This window comes from Psittacula echo, assembly GCF_963264785.1.
Source record: "Psittacula echo genome assembly, chromosome: Z".
NCBI classification, from domain to species: Eukaryota; Metazoa; Chordata; class Aves; order Psittaciformes; family Psittacidae; genus Psittacula; species Psittacula echo.
Genome location: NC_137742.1, coordinates 101,334,785 through 101,357,086, shown reverse-complemented (window position 1 = coordinate 101,357,086; position 22,302 = coordinate 101,334,785). Strand labels below are relative to the sequence as shown.

General features: G+C 35.3%; 1 protein-coding gene across 1 annotated transcript in view; it reads right to left on the bottom strand.

Moving 5' to 3' along the window:
* Window positions 1-22,302, bottom strand: part of CDH13 (cadherin 13) — a gene marked incomplete at both ends in the record, with an annotated part of 482,104 nt that overhangs the window by 187,925 nt on the left and 271,877 nt on the right. Inside the window, one exon of the mRNA XM_080638637.1 lies at window positions 3,787-3,931. Within this exon, the coding sequence (XP_080494763.1) occupies window positions 3,787-3,931 (145 nt within the window). The remainder of the gene's footprint in view (window positions 1-3,786; window positions 3,932-22,302) is intronic.

Sequence of the window (22,302 nt, the reverse complement as noted above, 5' to 3'; positions counted from 1 at the left end):
CAGATTTATCTTCTCAGTAATTATGCACAGGTTTTTGCCTCTCTAGTAAAATGATAATGCACAAATTGAGCATGTCCAAAAAAGCAGTGGTGTTCACTCCAAGCTCAAAAGTCCCACTAAAAAAAGTGAATGGCCTTAGCAACAGATAAAATGTATTAAACCACCACCAAAATACATCCTCATTGGGACTATACATGAGCAATTCTTTATTTATTAATTGACAGATTAAATAAATAAAAAAATTACACACTATTTCCTTGGGATTTTTTTATTTTTCTTCTACTTGTACTTATCTCCAAGAGCAAAGAAAGTAGGGTCCTTACAAGGGGCTTGGCCCAGCATTTCACTTCAACTTCTCTATCTGCCCCTAACCAAGGAACTAAACGTTCCAATCATTGAGGGAAAAAAAGTCATTTTAGAAGAAAATAAAAAGCTGGAATGCGTGTTTTATAGCAACATCAAGGAAGTCCAACGTGAACATTCACTTGAATATTAAAATTAAGGTTTATGTATTTAAATTTGTGATGCTAACTTTCTCCAAGTTTTATTTCTTAGTAAATTTCTGGTATTTCTCATGAATAGCAGACAATATGTAGATGCAATTTTAGAGTCAATAAATAAGTGGAATATCACTAGAAAATTCCATTGCGTTTGTGACTACTGAAATTATGGCCTCACGGGAAAACACAGGAAGCCAGCAATAAAGGAAGATAACAGCATCATCTGAACCTTTCTACAAGGCCTAAAAATCCTTCAGGCAGGTTTCACGGTCCAGCATATTTATATCTTTCTCTACATAATTATACGTCTCTCATCACTGAATTATAGGAATACATGGGCATTTACATTTTGACCAGTGATCAGGAAGACAAATCCAAGACACTTATAAGCATTTTTCAATTTTCACCAGAAGACTCTTTCAGAGAAAGGGTTTGACTCAAAACTTGAATGAAGATGAAGGTGGCTGTGATAAGAAATAAGGTTATGTATGCAAAGCCTATCTTTTGGAACTTCAAAAAAGCAATACAACTCTTCAATTTTAACACAAAAAGAAGGAATCAGGAATCATACATGCAAACACACACACATAAAGATTTCTATCAAGCTGTGCAGTGCAGCTATTGATTGGGAGCAGCAAGACAGCAGAACCTAATGAATAATTTTAAGATATATGCCATAAAATTTGAAGAACTATGGAAAACAGTAAACGACATGAAACCTTGGTTGACTGGATGCCATCTGCATAGAGAACTGTGACAGATTCTAGCTAACACTGATTCTACAGGTTCACTTTTGTACAAAATAATTTTGCAAGTAGTGGTGTTCTTGACACCAGGAAAATGAGGTTATGAAGTTTGATGTGATGAATACCTGGGGGGAAAAAGGAGAGGATAAGAAAAGATAAAGTTGAAAAAAAAAAAAATCAAACTTTGACTTACAGGCAATACAATCAAAATGCCAAATGTGACACAGATAAATACCAAAGTACACCAAAAGAAAATGGATGAAAACAATTACAGAAGAATTCTCTGGAAGTTGGACTGAGAAACATTTCTCTTAAATCAGAAGCATAAACTTGAACAAAAGAAGTGAAAAAAAAAGGGAAAAGCAAGGATAGTTTATAGATGAACAAAAATAAAGAACTGCCAGTTTAAAACAAACAAACAAAAAAAACCAACAAAAACAACTGGGCAGAGAAAAGAAACTTACTATAGAGTTTAAGTAAAGAAAGAACATATAACAGATAATGGTTCAATATGGTCCCATAACCTGCAATTAATAGTGAAAGCTAAACATTAGACTAAATATTGTTTAGGAAAGGCATGCAGTATATAAGCAGTGTAAACTTTTGTTTTGATGGAGAGAGAGACCACTGAAAGACTTGCAGGAGCTCACAGCTCATCCAGAGAGTTCATATACTGCCAGCTGGGTAAAGCTTAAACACCGCAGTGTTTGAGCTGTTTGGCACCACTTCTTTTACAAAAATACTGGATTTAGGGGCTATCTATCTAAGCTACACCATCCTACTCAGGGGTCTAGAAATGTGCATCTAAGTGAGCATGGCAAGATGCTGCTCTAGTTCAAATGATAAAGTAGGACCCTTGATCTGATTAGATAGTCACATTCTGCTACATACTAACTATGTGAAAGTGCAAAGGAACCTCTGACATTCTGTTAGCAATATGGTCTCAGTTAATTACAGAACTCTTGTTACAGGGGAAATGGAAAGTGGGACAATCTAAGAAGTTTGTTTTAAATTGTGAATAAGGGATTGATATCTGAAATAAATTAACAATGCACTAGAGACCTACAACAGAAAAGAGTGTTCCATTTGCAGTCTTACACACAAAATACATTTCTTGTTTGAATTAAAAGATTGTCAATAGGTTAGTTACATGCTTGTCACAAGTACAGTAAAATGAACATTTACCTGAAAACTGTTTTGAATCTGAGAGGGAGCAGCTCATAATGCATTTGCTATCTACAGCTTTTCAAACAAACAATGGCAACTATATGTGAAAATGCAAAACTCACTATAAAGATTCCATGATTTCTAGAAACTACATAAATAATAAAGTAATGACAAAAAATAGCATCTAGTCCTATGAATATATAATACAAAGAAGTGAAAGGTAATGTCTATCCTTGTTCAGAGTAAACAAAGCACATGTCACCACATTAAGCTTCTATGAATATTAAATATTCATAAAAACGCAATATACTTTGATTCAATTTTCATTTCAAAATATTCCAAAATACCCATACAACCAAAACCTTATGTCTGCACTCACATTTTCAACTGTTTAAGGAGGATAGGGCCTTGTGTTCAGTGATGTATGTGTTACAAATATATAACCCAGAACTCTGATCTCTATTAGATCACAGTCACTCCACTGATATTAACAGGAGCTTCTACTGGTTTTGATTTCTTTCACCAAGATCCATATTAACTTTATAACATAATACAATTATCACTTATGAATACAGTGAAGGTACCACTTCAGTGGAATGCAACAGCTGTTTAATAACTCACAACAAAATTGCACAGCAGCTGAGGATAACATTTGAAGAAAACTAATTCAGCCTTCATCTGCAGGGAGAGTTTAGCTAGGACGGTCGTATCCAAACTGAAATTTTGAACAATACCTTATACTTACAGAATTTCATCATCAGACAAAATCAAGAATGAATTTAATCAGAACATTTTCATTATCAACTTTAATTCCCAAAGTGTGTTTTATTTTGTTGCAACTGTTGTACCTGCACTTACACACGTAACATTGTTCAGTATTTCAATTTTCCCTACAATATTAGCATATCCATAGTGTGCTTTCTATTTATTCGTATTATTATATAGGAATATTATATAGCCTTATGCTATATACAGAAAGTCAGTCTTCCAGAAGATAACCTTATAAAGCTGGAATTCTCACTCTGAACAGTAACTGTACATACTATTTGGTCTGAATCTTAATCATATCCCAGGGGTTGTCTTCCTTGATTGCAGATGTGAATAAAAAAGTGTAAACCTAAATTGAAGCTTTCATTCCAAAATGTGTTACTTTTTTTTTAACCCGTCTTTCTTTTTTTACTTCAGAGACTTGACTGTTTTTCAGAAATCACTGTCTGCTGTCCTAAAGGGCTGCTCCCACCTCTTTATGTGGGGGAAGGATTCAGTGAGCCACAAAATCAGCAAGAAAAGTTGTACAATATGAAAACAGTGCATTTATCAACACAGAATTTGCTCTGGCATTATTTGCAGAAATATGATTGGCATGGGCTTACCTGTAGGGGATCCCTCCATGACATGGCCAACATAGGGTCCATCTTTAAACAATGGCTTGTTATCATTTTGATCAATAACTAAAACTTCTAGGCGGACTGGACCATCAATGATTTTCCCATTTACATCAGTGATCTCAACTTCAAGCTGTATGAACAAAAAGAGAGGAGTAAATTCATTAGTTCATGATCACAGAGAGCAAAGAGTAAGGAAAAAAATAAAAGGTGTTGTAACCAAACCCTGCCAAGGATATCACTCACAGCCCATTCTTTTGGACTAAGCTCAGCGCAGATTTTCAACCTAAGCAAAAGAGAAAGATGTACATTCAAACAAAGACACCCTGTGGCAACTTGAAAATGCCAGATTCCCTGAAGAAAAAAATTACTAAAGTGTAAGAGGAAAAAGACCGTCTATAAATTCAAAACTAATCATGTGACCGTTTGGGGGTTTTTGTTTTTGTTTTTGTTTTTTTTACCTTTTTCAAGTACATTTAGAGTGAGCACATACAGAGCTATCACAGTGTAACTGACATATCATCTAATGCTCAGCTAAAGGCATTTTTTTGTTGTTGTTTGAAGGCTAGAACACATTAGACATATTAAGTACATTTTCTCAGTGATAATGCTATGAAGTATTGTGTTAGGTAACTTTGGCAGTTCTCCAGATTTTCTAATAAGATATGGAAACAACAACAAACACGATCTTATATAAACAGATACGTATACACATATGCACACTCACATCCCAATGAACGAAAGCACTTGTTGAATGTAAAGCCGGTATAGGCACCTGAAGATTTGTTTGTACTTCCTTTGCTAATAAAAACTGGCAAGAAAGATCATACTGTATATCTCAACTCTCCAATCTGCTTGCAATGTAAAATCACAATGAGCTACCAAAACTTAATCAGCTGTTAGGGCAAAGCATGCCAAAACTTCTTAGATAACAGAAAAGGCTAAATGAGATTGTAAGTACATGCTGTACCTGCATTAAAGCAAATCAGTAAAACACAGCAATAAACAGATCAGAGACATAGCTCTCATATTCACCTACCCTACGCGTCCCCAGACTCAAGTCTTTAATGGAGTTAAGCCAGATAGAAAATGAATCTGAGCACAAATGCTAATATCACTCTCTTCCAGTCTTTCCCTGAGAAAAGTGGCAGCAGCAGGGGCTGGAAGTCTCTGATCATTTTGTTTATTCTGTTAATTTATTCTTCATTGCCATGTCTTATACCTGTACGTTATTTACAAGTTAGTGGTAAAACCTACTGGGAAAGAATTAGGTCAGAATTCTAATCCCTTATTAAAATGGATAGCTTATTATCACATCTGCCTGTATTTTGTTATGCTTATAAATACGTTCCACTTTTATAATTCAATGTGCAGAGTGCGAGCAGGAGTATTTGTTAAGAGTACACTATCTACTCATATAGATTATTTGTAAATAGTGTCACCGTCCATTCTAACCTCTGCTCACTGCTTATCCTCACTACTTGAGCAATTGTTCTTGCAAGTCTTTCCCAAGCCTTACTTTTTACTAGATATATAGTTTAACAGCTTAAAAGCAAACTCTGATGTGCAGTCAACTGATTCATGTGGCACTGGCACAGCTGAAGCTTTACGGGTACATGCCCCTCCAATATTCAGGGTTTGTGCAACTCTGTAGTTTAAAGTCAATGCAGTAATCTTCGGATTGCGTATGATATGATGGGGAATACGAAGGAAAGTGCAGTCTTACTACTGAGCTGTATTAAGGCTAGATAGTTTTAGATACAGTTGGAAACTGCTGAGAAAAACAATCATAGAATTCTTGTGTTGGAAGAGAACTTTAAAGGTCATCTAGTTCCAGCCCCTCTGCAGTGAGCAAGGACATCTTCAACTAGATCAGATTGCTCAGTGCCCCACCCAGCCCAGCCTTGAATGTTCCCAGGGATGGGGCATGAGGATGTCTCCCCGGAGCCTTCTTTTCTCCAGGCTAAATAAGTCCAGATTTCTCAGCCTTTCTCCAATAAGAGAGGTGCTCCAGCCCTCTGAGCATTTTTACGTTCCTCATCTGGACCACTCTAATAGGTCCATGCTTTTCCTGAGCTGAGAGGTCTAGAGCTAAATACTTTATCTTAGTGAATATTGACTCGTCAAAACTATGTTAATTGCTTTGGGAAACACAAGAATAGTAATATTTCTCTATGAAATTCCAGCAAATTCTTTTTCAAATTCAAGATAATTTGCTCTTCATCTATCTTCATCTATTACTACCAAGACCACCGTGTCTGAGACCAATGGCCAAAAAAAAATCATCATTATTTTTTCATCAATTTGTTTAAATCAGTCTTTATTCCTATGACATTCCCATAGGAATAGATACATGATCTGTTTCATTTTATTAAGATGACAAAGGATTAATTTCTGCACAATAATTTCCAGGCATTACGGCTTAAGTCAGGAGCTGCTTTTAAAACTACTGTTCTACTGTATTTTCAAAACAAAAGCCTGCAGCACCAAAGTTATAACCATCTATCCTTACATGACTAGTTTGTAAAAGAAGCTGGCTTAGATCTTATCTTGTAAAACAGAAAAACAAGTAAAAAAACCTACCCAAAATAATCCATAAAGTCCCACTGCTCAAAAAACAGAAAAAACAACAAAGCAAAGAACAACAAAGAAAAGCAACTAAAATATACTGTTGTTTAAAAAAACCCCAACACATGCAAAAGAAAGAAGTATTTGAGTGAAAGACAATACTGGCACCAAAAAAAAAAAAAAATACTTTGAACAGGCTCTAAATAAAACCAGGTGGAAAATTAGATTGTGCCTAACTGTCAGAGGAGTGAAATTTCAGTCTTTCAATAAAGAAGAAAGGCAAGAAAGTCTATCTAGTTTTCATGTAAAACTTGACTGATGTGTGAAACGTACTGCATTCATTCTTTTGATAACAGAGATTGCAACTGAACATTCAGAAAGTATCTGGGTTTCTACCTGATTATAACAACATAAGTAAAAGTGGTAAAGTATAAAGACAGATTTGAACAAATTGACCAAAAAAAAAAAAAATAATCTGCAGAGCTCTGCAGCTGCTTATTATGTGAAAACCTGAGAACATTGACTATGCTTTCAATGACCCAACTTAAAAGTTATAGAATTATGTTCATAATGATAAAGTTACATTCATCATAATCTATCCAGTCATATTTTCAGGAACACTTGAGGCTAAATCCCAATTTCATTTTTGGCAAAATTATACATACAAACAACAAAGGATAAGCAGGAGTATATGAGAACTGTTACACCTCACAAGTCTCCATGATAGGATGCAAAGCAGAACTTGGGTATTGCATCCAGTAAAGCTAAGAAACGTTGACAAAATTAAGCACACCAATAAAACAGGGAAAAGGAATATAAAACTGAAAACTGCAGGCACGAGTGGATTTTAGCCTATTTGTCTAAGTAAACTCTTAATACTTTCACTTTTCAAAGGATACTTCTTGACTTCCCATCCAATTTTTTTCACCATATCTGAAGCAAGGATCGTTGTCAGCACCCCAAATATAATTATATTACCAGAATAGTAAACTTATTCAAGCTGTGCAAACCTGTTTTAAGCACTCTGCTTTGTTTTATATAAGTCTTGATCGCCTTCCACTCTGCAGTCAGCAACATTTACAGGAAAATATAACCCGTCTCATTCCTACTATTACTTAAAGTAATTTCAAAGGTTTCTCTTCACAGAATGGTTGTTTTCATTTATTTATTACTTTTGGTGAAACGATTCTGAATAGCCACCTTCCTTCTCTGCATACAAATATCTATTTCTATTTTGCAGCCAGCCAGCCAATGGCCCACAAAAAATTGCATTATAAGTTTAAAGTTTTCATAAGTAAATCTGGGATACCTTTTAGTACTTGATTATCTTCAAAGTCTAATACAGGTTCTTTAGCCATTAACTGCCTTCTAATTTTAATTTCCAATTTGTTACTGATAAGAATGTTTCTTCACAGAATTCTGTGAGGTGAAGCCAGGGCTGCACTCTGCCAGCTCCACACAGCACCACTGCAGGGCACAGTGGAGCCGTCAGTGATGCTGGCGGTGCCTCTGGGAAACCATGAGCAAGAAAGGGCCAAATCCTGCGTGGGTGTTTTGTCTTCATCTCGATCTGTGAGCTTTTCATCTCATTGAATCCCAATCCCTTACGGTTAATGCACCATGGCAGGAAAAGCAGACAAGTAAAACACAGCCAAGACAGAGGAACCAGACGCTCAAATGTCTGAGAGGAGCACCCTCATATACAAAAGACTGCTATACCACTACCAGCCCCAATCTCAGTTATTCTGAGGTATCTATTGGTACAGACCACTCCTGGCTTTATTTATTCCTGTCTTGATTAGAATTGTCATAGAAAATACTCGTTAGGTTTATTTAGCATCAATTTTTAAGCGTGGATCGATAGAAAAGGAAGGTTACAGACTTACACATCTTTCATGTAGGTAATTCTTCTGGTAAGAAAAACATTTGGCCATCTCTGGTCATAAAAAGTAGGAAAGAAATTATCTTTATGGTGAAAGGTTTTAATAAAAATGATGCAATTATCTGAAACAACTCAAGGCAATAATACAGACACATAAATTAATGCCAAATTTCCCTGGTTTAAGAATATGAGTAAAACATTAACTAATTTTTATACGGCACATGAAGAAATGGATGGAGAGTATATGAAACCTAGATACACAGTTTCTAATAGATATGTACAATTCTATCTAAAACTGCTTGACGAAAAGGTTGTCTAGATGGTAGCAAAAAGTAGCACCATTACCTATAATGGGAGAATTTAGCCTCACATTTATAGTTAGAGCCTGAGTTCGAAGGGATTAATTAGTCATTCTAAATACTCCTATGAGCATCTTATGGAAGCTTTATCTTGCTAACTCATCCACTTAAAAAGAAGAGATTCTGATTCCTTAAAAATATACAATCTCTTACTCTAATTTTATTGGTTTCTTATCCAGCAACAGTCATATAACCTTTTATTAACATGCCATTTGTGAGTACTCTCACAAGTAAAATCTAAGCAGTTCCAGTCTGAAAGGATCATTGCAGTATGAAGACATGTAACATCTCCTTTCAGTTAATGTTCAATATATGGACTTTTGAAAGCATAAAGAATTACCTTAGTTATTTTAGGTATCATTGTATTCTTCTGCACATTTCATACCCATGAAGACTAGAAGCAAAGAAGCAGTGTCTTGGCTTTTATTTTAAGACAGTTGTCTGTCTTTATTAGACATATTTTATCTCTAATATTTTTTTTGTGCAAAAACACTACTGGAAGAAAATGTAGGCTGCCAGAGTTTCCTGAATGCAGACTTTTTACCTTAAGCTGTAAAATTTTGTACATACTATACAACTGCTACAGGTTTTCTGGTTCATTGTTGTCCTAAGAAGGTTCTATGCACTGTCTGAACAGCCATTAGATTTAGAATTGCAAAGATTATTTTGAATTCCTACTAGATCTTTGTAATCATCAGCTTATCACAAGGAAGTCCTCTCCTCAGGTGTTCCTAAACTCTGTTTTATTTCTTTTATTGGACATTTGTAAAATCAATCTTATTTAGTTCTTAATGAAGCTCCAAATGCTAGTTGTCTTGTGCCTTTCTTCAGAAAGAAATAACTTGAAAAGTGATGTAATTTACAGAAAAGCACAACATTGTGATCCAGTACAGCTACACAATTACATAAAATGAGCAGTATTCTCCTAGAAAGCAGCATAAACTTTGCAACAACCCATCAAACTGTTTTGCACATCCAAAACAAGTGAAAGACTGAAAAGTTTCAGCAAAGAACTCACTAAAATAGAGGTTTGCACTGACTTATCTTACAAACCTAGAATTATTTCCTAGTACCTATTTTCTTAGCACAATTACTTCCCAACTGTGTGCATTAATTAAAAAAAATTAAATAAATACATAAATTAAAAACCCAAGACTTCTACCTCCCAGAAGATTGACAAAGGATGAATTCTTCATTAGGTAACAGTGACTTCATCTTCTTTGATCACATCAGATATAAGGCTTTGTAGACACATTAATAGAAGTTTTGTGAAAAGGAGGAGGAAATTGATATTATAAAACCCCAAGCTTTAAAGACAGTGGTCTTACTATTTTTAATCATTAGTCATATAAGTAGACTGTAAGGTCAATGTCATAATATTCTGGTCTGTGAAGTGTAACATAACATGTGCTTCTGAGCAAGTGCCAAGGAAAACATGTTTAACTGGTACTCTTTATATGACTTTTTAAAAATTTCTTAGAACTTAAGCTTAACTATGCAAAAAGATCCACATGACAGTATGAATATGCATTTATTTACCCTGCTAGAATAGGAAGAAAGGGAGGTTTAATTTATGTGATCACACTGACACAGTAAGATTACAGTGGGCAAGTAAGAGATAAAAAAGACGGGTGACTGGTCTGATGTTTCATAACAAGACCATACACCAATAGAAGAGCAAGATAAAATGTGTTTAAGGTAGCCAATTGTGCTGTAATTTATGTTTGAAGCTAAATGTCATTGAACAGCAAAACTGGGGGCTTTTTTTTTTTTTTTTTTTTTTTTTTTTTTTTTTTTGAGTTAGGAAGGGCATTGAGAAGTGGAGAGATAAGCCACAAGAGCAAAGTAATAGAAAAAAATAATGTAAGGACAGAGAGAATGATGATGAATGCCAATAACCTTTCCTAGGAGGCCTCGTCTAAGCTGAGTTAAATTTAGGTATACTCTACAGAACCAACCTGACTTGTTCCATTGTTTAACAGGGGGCTATCTGGTAGCTTGCAGGTGGCAGAAGCTATCTGTGCTCAGCTAATGCAATCCTGACTGGTCCCTGCAAACGTAATTCCAAGCTGCAGCTGCCATGAGATCATTCCTAAATAGACCTGTCAAGTCTAACAAATCTTGTCTTTCTTTTTGAGAGAAAAAAAGCCACAGAAGAGAAGAAACAGAAGTACAAACTGTATTTTCATAGTTTATACACCTTTTGCTATTAAGAACCTTTACCTTTTCAAAGCTAAAGTTGCATTTCAACCTGTCAGCAGAAGGGTTTATCTATATGTGACAATAAGTCATAACAAGATTCCCATGTTATTTCAAATGTTTTTTCTTTAAATAAAAGCAGCTCAAGTCAAGAAAGTTGCCTTAACTAACTTATAACTTTCCGTATAATTATCAAATTAATTTTCGGTGCATTAAATTTCTCTATTGTGAATACCTACTGTTCATCTTTCTCTTGAAATGGGAAGTGCAAGAGCATTATCTTTGCCAGTTTACGCTCAGTAAAGGCCAACCTTCAAAAGCACATTGCAGCTGCACCTTCTTGACTTGATATAATATCAAAAATTGGCCATCTCTCTGGAATACCTGGTACTGGCAACCCAGAAAAGCAACCACATCTTGGGGGAATGGTCTCCCTCAGTGGGAGTGTGAAAACAAATCCCAATGATTAAAGTAGTGATAACAGTACTCGGAATTTTCCAGGTTCTTTATCCTGTACTGACAGTACTACAATCTGTCTTCTAGCATCAGCATGCCTCTTGATTTCAATTCACCTTACAGAACATATCCGAAATATGCCACTCATTGCTGCAAAATGAAGCTAAAATACTGTACATTTAAAATTTTTATTTTAATATATTAAATTATTCTATAGCACTAAGCTAATCAATTATGAATTCACTATCTAATTGAATGTGTATACCATAATGCTATTAGTGTCACAGTGAATGTATTTTCTTCCACAGCTGTGTGTCTGAATCGCAATATTGCTAAAAAGGCGTTGTTTTGTTGCAGAACTTTAGGCCTGAAAATTTTTCTCTGCTGTGAGTATAAGATTGTGCCTTTCCTGTGAACAAGATCACAGAAGAGGACAAACAAAAAAAAAATAGAGAGAGGGAAGGCATAAGTCTCAGAGAAAAAAAGCAAAACAGAATACACATAGAAAGCTTATCTTGAAATCAGTTCTGCCTTTTCTGCACGATAGCACTAAATCCAAATTCAAAAATTATTTTGATGTTTTCAGGTCATTAAAGAAAATTTGCAATTTTGTAGAAGCTTTCTGTAAATAAAGGCTTCTGGAAAATGTACCCACAACAAAGACAGCAATCTTATAATTTTTACCACTTATTTTAGTGGTAAGGTTTTACTATTAAAAACAAAGCTGGTAATCAAGCAGTAAACGGTATTTTCAGTTATTTGTGCAGTTTGGAGCTGACAAGATTTACTCTTATGAGTTCTTGTGACTATCATTTTAAAATTTCATATTTTTAGCATTTAAATATTTGCAAGAAGTAATTCTTTGTGCATGCTAGATTTCTTTTGATGCTCACAGAATATTTAGTTTTATATATAAGATCAAACACTAGTAGCTAAAAATTTTTCCAAGTTTCAGTTCATCTTATGCCCTAGATCCACTTCTCATAAAATCTAGTCCCTCTGATAAGCATCACTGTCTGGGGACACTACACTCAGGTTGCTTACGACAAAACTGGGTTTAAATGGTTAGTTACGCAAAAGACACAGTGAACAATGGAACTGGGAGCAGACAGTGGCAGACACCGGCATATCACAAAACTTCCTTGACCACCTACAGGGCACATCAGGGCAGGTAGCCATGAGCTGCTCCAAGCTCTTGATATCCTGGCAGAGCTTCCCAAAGGACTATTGAATTGCAAGCAGTAGAAGGACTTTCAAGAAGGCTTAAAACCACCACCCCCTTTGAGGTTGGACATAAAGGAGGTATGAGGCATTCCAACTGATCATAACCACCCTAATTATGATGGAATTGATGGAACCAACTGATGCAATATAGCAGAGTGTTTCAAAAGAAAATCAATTACATAAATAAGATAAGCAAAAGATGGGAGAAGAAACAGAGATGACTTCTACAAAGCCATACACCAGGGAAATTCAAATCAAGCTTGAATCTAGGGGGTTTTGATCTCCGAATATAAGACTGATAGCTAAATTCTATCTCTCGCTGAGCAAGCAATATAAAATTAGATTTAAAAAGGTTATTAAGCTACCATCATGCACACAGTATAATTTTTCAAAATGCCTTGCAAGACTGGATAATATACCTTATTAAAATCAACACACCTTTGAAAGAGCTTTGAAAACCTGATTGTCCTCTCAATGTCTCATTTTTCTCTCATTATGCACTATTTTATAGCTATATAGACACAAAACTACAAACGAATATAATTTTCTGCATCCTCACAACAGAAAGCTGAATATTTCTAAGGGTCTGTCATATAGAATTAAAAACAGAATTAAAGGAACTTCTGAAGCATATTTCCTGTTAAATATTATCCAGGAGTTTTGAAATTAGAATGCTCACTCCAAAAATAACCTCAGTGAACAAACGAGAAGGACATCCCTCCAATCTGTGGAGCAATGCAGCTTCTCAAATGAACTGATGTGGACTTCACACAGACCAAAAGTACTACGGATGATCATATAAATACTAATTAAAATCTTTCCATATCACAAGAGAACACATGTTGAGCCCCTTAAAAAGGTGGGGGGAGAGAGAGGGAAGAGAGAGAAAATATCAGGATTCACCAAAGCAATTGAGTCTAATCACCAGAAAAATATTGAATTAAAGAAAATCAAAGAGAGAGGAAGTAGGACAGAAATAACGGATTAAAACATAAGCTGTGCCACCATATTTAGGCTTTATGCTGCACCACAGAAACAACAAAGACACGAAACAGATAAAGAAGAAAAAAATGAATGGCTTTGCACTTTTAAATAGCTCCTAGCGGCATTCAAGCAGTGCTCACCATTCTTACCACTTGAAAATAATTCCAAATGGCATGCAGGAAGTAGCAAGAGTTTAACAAATTTCATCTCACAGAAGGATTCAAGAAGCAATGGGGTCAGAGAGAACCTATAACTAATCAGACCAACAATAACAATCCAAGACCTAAAATGCGTTGGTGACAAGAAAGCTGACTTATTTAGGCATAAGAAATAAAGGTCAGTGTAAATGTCAGGTATATATCAGACACACATATATTTTTCTTTGTTATTACTGCTTAACATATCCGTTCCTACAGATGAGCAGGAAAAGGTCTTAGAAGTCAAGGATCACTCAAGCTTATACCACTCTAGTACAGATTTAACCAAGCAGGTTTATTTATTTTAGAGCAAAAAAACATGCAATTAGAGGAGCCCTTGCACAGAGGACATTACAAGCTGGGCTGGAAAGCACTCAGTGTACTGCTGCTTTGCTGCCCACCTTTCTGGCTTTGTCAGCATTCCTGGCATGACATCTCATCCTCTTTACACTATCAGTTTTCATGTGATGAGCTGCAGCCAGGAGTCATTCAAAGCCCCACTCAAAAAGGAAGCAAGATTTCTTGAGATCTAAGTGTTGATGAAGAGAAAAATTTGATAATTTGAAAGCAAGGTTTTCCTAGCAGACTTTCTCTTCTTGAGAAATTTGCTTGTTCTGTAAATACCTTGCTCTCTTCTTCAAAATTTGAAACAATATCAGCATATTTTATATATGGTATTCACCAGACCCTCAGAAGATGCAATTCTACTGTCTTTTCAAATTTCACCTTTTTAAAGGTTGGTCTGTAGAAGTCAAATAAAGGGAGCTAAATGAGATTTGTTTGTATCTGCTTTATATGATTTAGATAATTGTATTGAAAATCATAAGAGCCGTATGTTATAAAACCTATTCAAACTGCAGAGCTGAAAACTCAGTGCCACCAAGAGTCTTCACTGTGAAGCGTGTTTGGCACAAAACATCCTGTTGCTGTATCTAGATTTATTTATTTATTTTTTTCCTCTGTTAAATCTAATTCTAACTCAGGTAAAAGTGAGTTTATAAATCTTCCTCAAAATCATCATAAGTGGTTTTAAACTAGTCGATTATGAAGGTTGAATTTTGACATCTGACTGGCTATTCAGTTAAAACTTTGTCTTCATTTCCCTCCCATATTCTTCCCCCAGCCTGATCAGCTACAAAGACATACACGCACAGAAGCTAACAAAGCTCTGTTTATGTTTCCCTGTTATTATGAACTAAATGAGTTTTGCTGATTTTTCTACAGTCAGCTTTACTGAATTTCACATTACGCCTGTTTTTTTTTTCCAAGAGGATGAATATGGCAGATACTGTTATAATTCAGACAGCAGATCTTCCTAGTACAACAGCTGAACAGATTAGCACTTCCCAGGTCACAAACATTTAGCAGCTTCTCTGTTCCAGTGCAACAGTGGAGTTTTTAACCCTTTGCCACAATGGCAAGGTATATATTTCATCTATAAAAAAAAGGAAATATCTGAATGGATTCTATGTGATTTTAGTGGAAAAATAGTTTGTAGACATGTATCAGATGGAGAGATATGCCAAAGGCAATCATTGTTTCTAATTACCTGTTTTCTCTCTCTCAAACTAAATTTTGCAACTCTTAAGGTGCTAGACCATCTCTTTACATTAATTATCGGTAAAGATTTAGTCAACGAGCCTCAAATTAGCTAAATTAACAGAAGAATAGTCTCTTCTGAGTACTCAGGTCTAAGGCAGCTCTCAAAGGATCAACAGGGGTCTGCTATACAGTGACACATTAAAAGATAGAATTTATTTCTTGCTATTTTATTTTTACGGCTTACATTTAGCACAAGAATTTCTCAAATTCTTCACCAGTTTTCAGCTCCGATGACAATATTACCTGTTAAAACTATTAAAGTATAATTAGCAGTTCTCATTGGATTCTTTTTCAGTGTTTGGTTGTTTGGTTTGGGTTTTTTTGAGATCACATTCAACCCTAAATTAACACACTGTGTCAGAAAAGGTGCTCCCCCCCCCCTCAGCAAACTGCATGCTCCATCACCAATTTCCCTTAATTCTGGACTTTCACTTGAGGTTTTACAACAGACAACAGCAGCTGTTCTTGTGCTGCATTTTCATACAGTTAGATTTCAAACCAAATTTACATGCTTCTTACTGAGTATTCCCTGCCATTCAGGACTTTATTCATGCTACATTTCTACTCCTATTTTGTTTCTGGAGAAAAAGTAGACCTCTCTTCTTCTCTCTATCATAAGAACCCTGTGTGAGCAATTTTATGATTCCAAGATTCACAATGTAGCTGTCAGCTTTTGTCTCTTTTTTTCCCTTTTCGAAGCCTTTGATAATTCACAAATCTCACTAGAAATTATTTTGAATTAAAAAAAAAAGTTTTTTTTTTTAAATATAACTAAAACTTTTTTTTGCAAGAAAAAATGCTATGTTGCATATCTTTATTTTTTCACTGTTTGCATCAAGCTGCATCAGTTGCAGCAACTGGAACAAAATACATAAAAAAAGAAAACATATTTTGCAACAAAAAGAGATTTGGAAAGTCAAAGTTATTGCAGCAAAAATAAAGTCTGGATATAGTCACAAATTCATTAAATGATATTTACACCAAAAACTGCAAATGAAAAAGGTTTTTTTAATTACAATAATCAGCAAGACTTTTCCTTATGAACGCTCAAAATAAAAAATCGTAAGGAATAACTTCCAGAACTCATCACAGCAAGTTGTTGTAGTCAAATTTTCTTCTCCTATTGCAAAACTGTAACTGAAAAAAACCTAAGAAAAGTATCTTTGAAACCAATGAGATAATCACTAACAGAACGTCAGGAATGAATTAAAGTCATGGCAGAACTAAAAGTAAGCCTACTGCAAACTAATAGCAATTAAATAAAGTCAACCGTAATTTCAAACAGGTTTACCATTATAAGACTGGAAAATTACAGTAGAAACAAATATGCAAAGGTGCACAAATCTTGCATCATTTTGACCTGTTAAAATCTACTGAGGCACAGCCTTTTCTTTAAAACTTAAATGACCAAGAACAGGAAGTCCTAGAACAGACCCTCTGAAGTTTATGCTCCAAAGTATCACAGTGATTTCTTGCATAGATGACACTATTCAACCTTCATGTATTTACTCTCAAAGTGGCATTATACTCACCAAGGGAGGGAAATCCATCCTGTGGTATTTTACACCATTATACTACCCTTGAGCATAGCTATGTCAACTAATGGACTTAAAGTTATAATAAAAATATTTTCAAAAAATAATAGGCCTGTGTTTATTAAAATCTGAACTTGTTTAAAAAATGGAGAGGTATCCTAACAATACAGTAAGATTTTAATTAAATTAATTTAATTATAATTGTTAACAATATAATCACTAGTATCTCCAATGAGTACAAATAATACCTTATTGTACAAGTTCCTTTCTAAAAAGAGGAAGACAAGATTGCACGTAGTATTTATTTACTAAATTGTGATGTTGCCTGTGACGATGTTTAGTTCTATCTCCATTCCACTGTTCCTGTCTCCTCCTACTTTTTATGTTGTTATACGCAGCATGCATTTATTGAATTTATTGTTCAATAAAATAATTACTAGTTGCAAATTTTTGTAAAAGTTCTTCTTCACTCATTCCTGCTACATCACCAGAAAACGTTCTTCTCCTTCTGCTTGGCAAGGTCAATTTTCATCAATACAGTGTTGGTTCAAATATGAGATAATTTCTTTTATTTGGAGTAGCCTACTTATAAATCCATCATTATTAAGTAACTTGCTAGCTCAATGCAAAACACATACAGAAACTCAGTCCAGTCGATACCAAGAGTTTGATTTTTGAGCTCAAATCAGCAGCAATCCATCAAACATACCGAGCCTTTCAGAAAAAGTAAAACAATTCTGTTTGTAACTGAAGAGTCTTGCAGAACTAAGGGCTCATTGGCATGACACCAAGTAAATTCTATGGCATCTGAATAACAAAAACCACCTAAAACCATAGAGCAACCATGTTTACAAGTAATAAAGTATCTTAAGAAATATGGAAGTAACAAACAATAAATCATTGCAATGTGATCACTTGCCATGTAAAAATTTTTCATTGAACACAGATACTGAAGACAAATCAAAAAAAAATGTTGCATGAAGTCCTAACCAAGAAAACATGCCTGATAGAAATGTATTCTAAATGACCAGACCTTGATGTTTTTCATTAAAAGGTCAAAAAAATAAGCCTCTCTGAGGACTGCCTGTTCAGCAAGGAACCAAAATTTTACAACAGCACCATTTCCCAACAGAAAAAATGATATTCAGAGAAGGATCTATTGTCTGGTTAGTACAATGATGGGAAAATCTTATAAAAATGCATACTACTAAACACAATTTTCATAGCTCATCAAATCCTGACATGTTCTGGAATATGCTAGTACCAAACCATGTCACTTCAACTGGCTTTGACAGCAGGTAAATTACATCGTGTAAGATTTTAACTAAAATGAAGTTGCTCACCAAAAATATCTTGATCTAGATAGGATTTTCGATGTTAGAAAAATGTTCTATTACTAATGAAACAACAGACAAGAAAAGTGACATTAAGTTTACTTCTCTGCCTTACATAGCAGAAGATCATAGAGAGCAGAGCTGAACAAACATATGGAAACTTCTGGGGTTTTTAACTTTTGTCTGAACAGGTTCATTTTCAGAACCACCTTTATCTTTTGAAATTAATCATCAAAGGCTGTAATTGAACACATTTCAGCCTCTGCATTTTGAATAGCCATGCTGACAGATCAGTCACACAGCATTGCTGGTACACTCTGACTCAATCTCCCTTACAAACATTTATGGGGCTGGAATAAGAAATCTCTAGCTTGAAGCTCCATGGCAGCATGTTATAGTATGATTATCCTATCCAACAGCATGACTACTATTTTAATCTATAAATACCCATGTCAATACCAAATTCCTTAAACTCATATAATTAGAAATGAGATGCATGAAGAACCACTATTGCCATCAGAACAAACCTGGTGTTTGCTGTACAAATAGGCGTTTGACTTTCTGTTTTTCAAGATTGATATAGTTTGTGGTTTTTATAGTATGTGTAGTATAACAATACATAGTAAGTAATAGATGTAGTTAGATAATTTAACAGACACAGGTTGTGTAACCTAGAAATGGGCTTACATGGAAACTTCTAGTGCAAAAAACCTATTTGTAGTTGCCAACAGCTGTGAAGGCCAAATTTTCACACAAAAATGGTTTTATTGGTTATTTTGTTGTTGGAAGTGTCTTAAATCTTCAGTATTTTCTGTAAGAATACAAATTATATTTGTGTTCTTGCTTTTATATCTGATGTAGCTTTGCAGCTTGATCACAAGAAATAAGATTAGTGAATCATATGACACTTGGTCAGCCTACAGGTATGGAGTTAAGTATTTTTTCAAGTCCTTCCCACAGAGAGTGGCAAGCTTTCATCACAGTGTTGTTTTTTGTTAAATTACACAGCATACATGGCTGTTTTCTCTCTTGTTATAAAGGAACTTTTATTTCTATTAGTTAATATCTAAAGATTGAGGACAACTAAAGAGTGTATTATAATCAAAGAATAAAAGAAAAAATCTGGGAATTTACATTTACCAAGGTGATAATCAATAAAATAGCCTAAGAAATATTCCTGTAATTGTCATTGAACCTTCACATCACCTGTTCTGTGACTTCCAAGAAATTTCACTTTACTCTTACCAAGATATCTTTCTGCACATACAAGTCCTCTCACATAAATTTTACTCCAAATCTGTGTATAAGTATTGGTAACAGTTCTTAGACTTATTTCCTGTTCCTTCCACCAACAGCCACAAAAGCTCATTTACCTTATGCGGAATGTAATTAGTAGGTATCGTATTTGTTTGACAGCTTTCTCATTTTCTCAATTCTACGTAATTTGACAGGGACCATTACAGATCCGTAACTAGACTTTCAGAATGACTTTCACAAGGTTAGTTCACTTATTAATTGACCCTTGGTAATGGTAATTTAAGAAGCATATTAATCTCATCTGTCAGTTCTAACACATACTAGATGTATAAAATAATTTGTCTTTTGCAAGGAGCCTTGCAACAGAAATTAAGTGTCTAAATTTTTAATTAATATGCATTTTCTTTCAACAAATGAGATTGGAGTGGAAGGAGACTTCTTTTCAGTAGTTTTCTTTATTCGGCTTTAAAGCTCCTGCATTTTCATATTGTGAAGATAAACACTATTTCACCAGTCAATAAAGCCTATGATCTAAATAATCTCCCACAAAGAACATTCTGGTATTCTCTACACAGATCCCCAAAACTTAAAAATATGTGAATAAAGCATTTAGTTCTTCAACAGTAGTACCTTATTATTATATATACAGATTAAAGGTTTCTGGAATTCAAGGAGATTTAACTCACTAAGAATATTAAACAAAAGATTACTGTTCAGAAATTGAAAAACTTCAACCAGTATCAGATGCTTGAAGCTGTAATCTTGTTAAACCTGATTTTCTAATGCTTAATAGATTAAGCAGAGCCCGCAGTTTATGTTCAAAATTCTTAATGCAAAGTACTGGTGAGGGCTACATGTAAGTTCTTCTACTTTATTCCATACAACTCCCCATATAAAACCTCCAAAAGGTCATAAGCATTTACTGACAAACGTACACAGCTCTCATTAAGATTAGCACAGGTCTGAGGTGGAACTGAAATCCTCCAGTCTGTATTTAAAAGCAGAGAAGTCAAGAAAGTACAAGGTTTGGTGGCATCCACCCACCTTCTTCTTTTCCTTTTGTATCCAAAGGATGAAGAGGCCTTCTGAAAGGTAACTTTACAAAGAGCAGACCTTTATGCCACAAACACAGAGAGGATATACTAAGCAAGCAAGTCAGGCCCGTATTTCTGCATTACCTTACAACCTCTTAGAGACACAGCTATCCTTTACCTCATGCTGGCAGTAGACTTCTGCTGTTAACATATAGCAGCATTGCAAAACCCTGACAGCTCTAGATAGTATAAAGCCCTGCCTGACATCAAGAGACTTTACTATGTATGCATCTTGCAAAATTAACCATGCAGAACAGACTGCCATGCAACGATTGCAATCAATGAATCCACATCACCCTCACAGAAGGCCTTGAGAGAAAGAGAAAAGCTGGAGGCTGCTGAGGTGGGTCACTGTCCTGGGTGCTGCATTTAGCCCCATGGGTGCATCCATGGGAATCCATTCCAGAGTGCTTGTGTTTCCTACCCTGGAAAGCTACTATAGATTAGAAATAGGAAGTAAACATAAATGTAGAGGACACTACTCATTCCTTACATCGCTCCACATGCAGCTTGTTCCCCACTAATAATGACTACCTGTAATTTAGATTAATCCAGCTCCAAAGTGGACTAGTGGATATAAGAAAGTTACCAACTGACAAATTCTAGAAAGTTACCAATTGACAAACTCTACCTTGCTTAAACTCCCGCAAGTTCCAGGCACATTCAGATCAGAACAACAATTTGTTAAGAAGTAACTGTTCATGAAATAAAACAGATATTGTATATAACCGCATTATAGACAATATAAGCAATAAGCCTATGATCCCCTATTTACTGAAGCTTATCGCACTGGAATAGTAAAAAAATTAATAATTTTGATGACAACAAACTAGAGGCAGATAGACTGATGTCCTGGGTTCAGCAGTAGCAGTCAGTTTTTCTCCTTCTCAGTAGCTGATGCAGCACTGTGTTTTTGACTTTCGGCCTGGGAACAGCGCTGATAAAACCGATGGCTTTAGTTGCTGGTCAGAATGTTTAGTCTGACCAAGGACTTTCTGAGCCTCATGCTCTGCCAGGGAGGAGGGGAAGCCGGGAAGGAAGCAGAGACAGGACACCTGAGCCAAACTAAACAAAGAGGTATTCCATACCACAGCACGTCATGCCCGGGATGTAACTGGAAGTTACCTGGAAGGGCGCGTTCACTGCTGGGTGGTGGGGAGGTATCGGTTATGGGTCATGAGGTGTTGTATTCTCTTTCCTTGTTATTTCCCTTATCATTATTGTTATTGGTGGTAGCAGCAGTGATTTGTGTTATACCTTAGTTACTGGACTGTTCTTATCTCAACCTGTGGGAGTTACATTCTTTCAATTCTCCTTTCCATCTCTCTGGGAGTGAGGGGAGGAAGGAGGGAGCGTGTGAATGAGCTGCCTGGTTGGGTTTAAACCATGACAACTGAAAACATGGTTTTGTCTTTACTGAGTTTTACAGGTATGTGGACATCCATTTCTTCACAGCCATTGTGCTGGATTTTGTTGTAAAGTATTTCAGATACTTAAAACAATAGTAACCATCCTATTTATTGGCTATATCATCGCAATGTCTCCCCCGCTGTTATAGTCTAGAGCATAAACAAGTATTCCAGCAATTCTTTAAAAAAACAAATTACCCACTTGACAGACTCTAGTGTCTCCTTCAGAATCATTAGTGTCAATCATGTGAGTACAAGATTTAAGTGCTGTTGAAATGCATGCTATTTAAACAATTGATCATCACATGGAACCACTTTAAGCTTAATACAGTCCATAAGCACACCCAGTATTTGCATCTCCAGGTACATTTTCTCTACTTTTAACAATACAGTAAGAACTTACT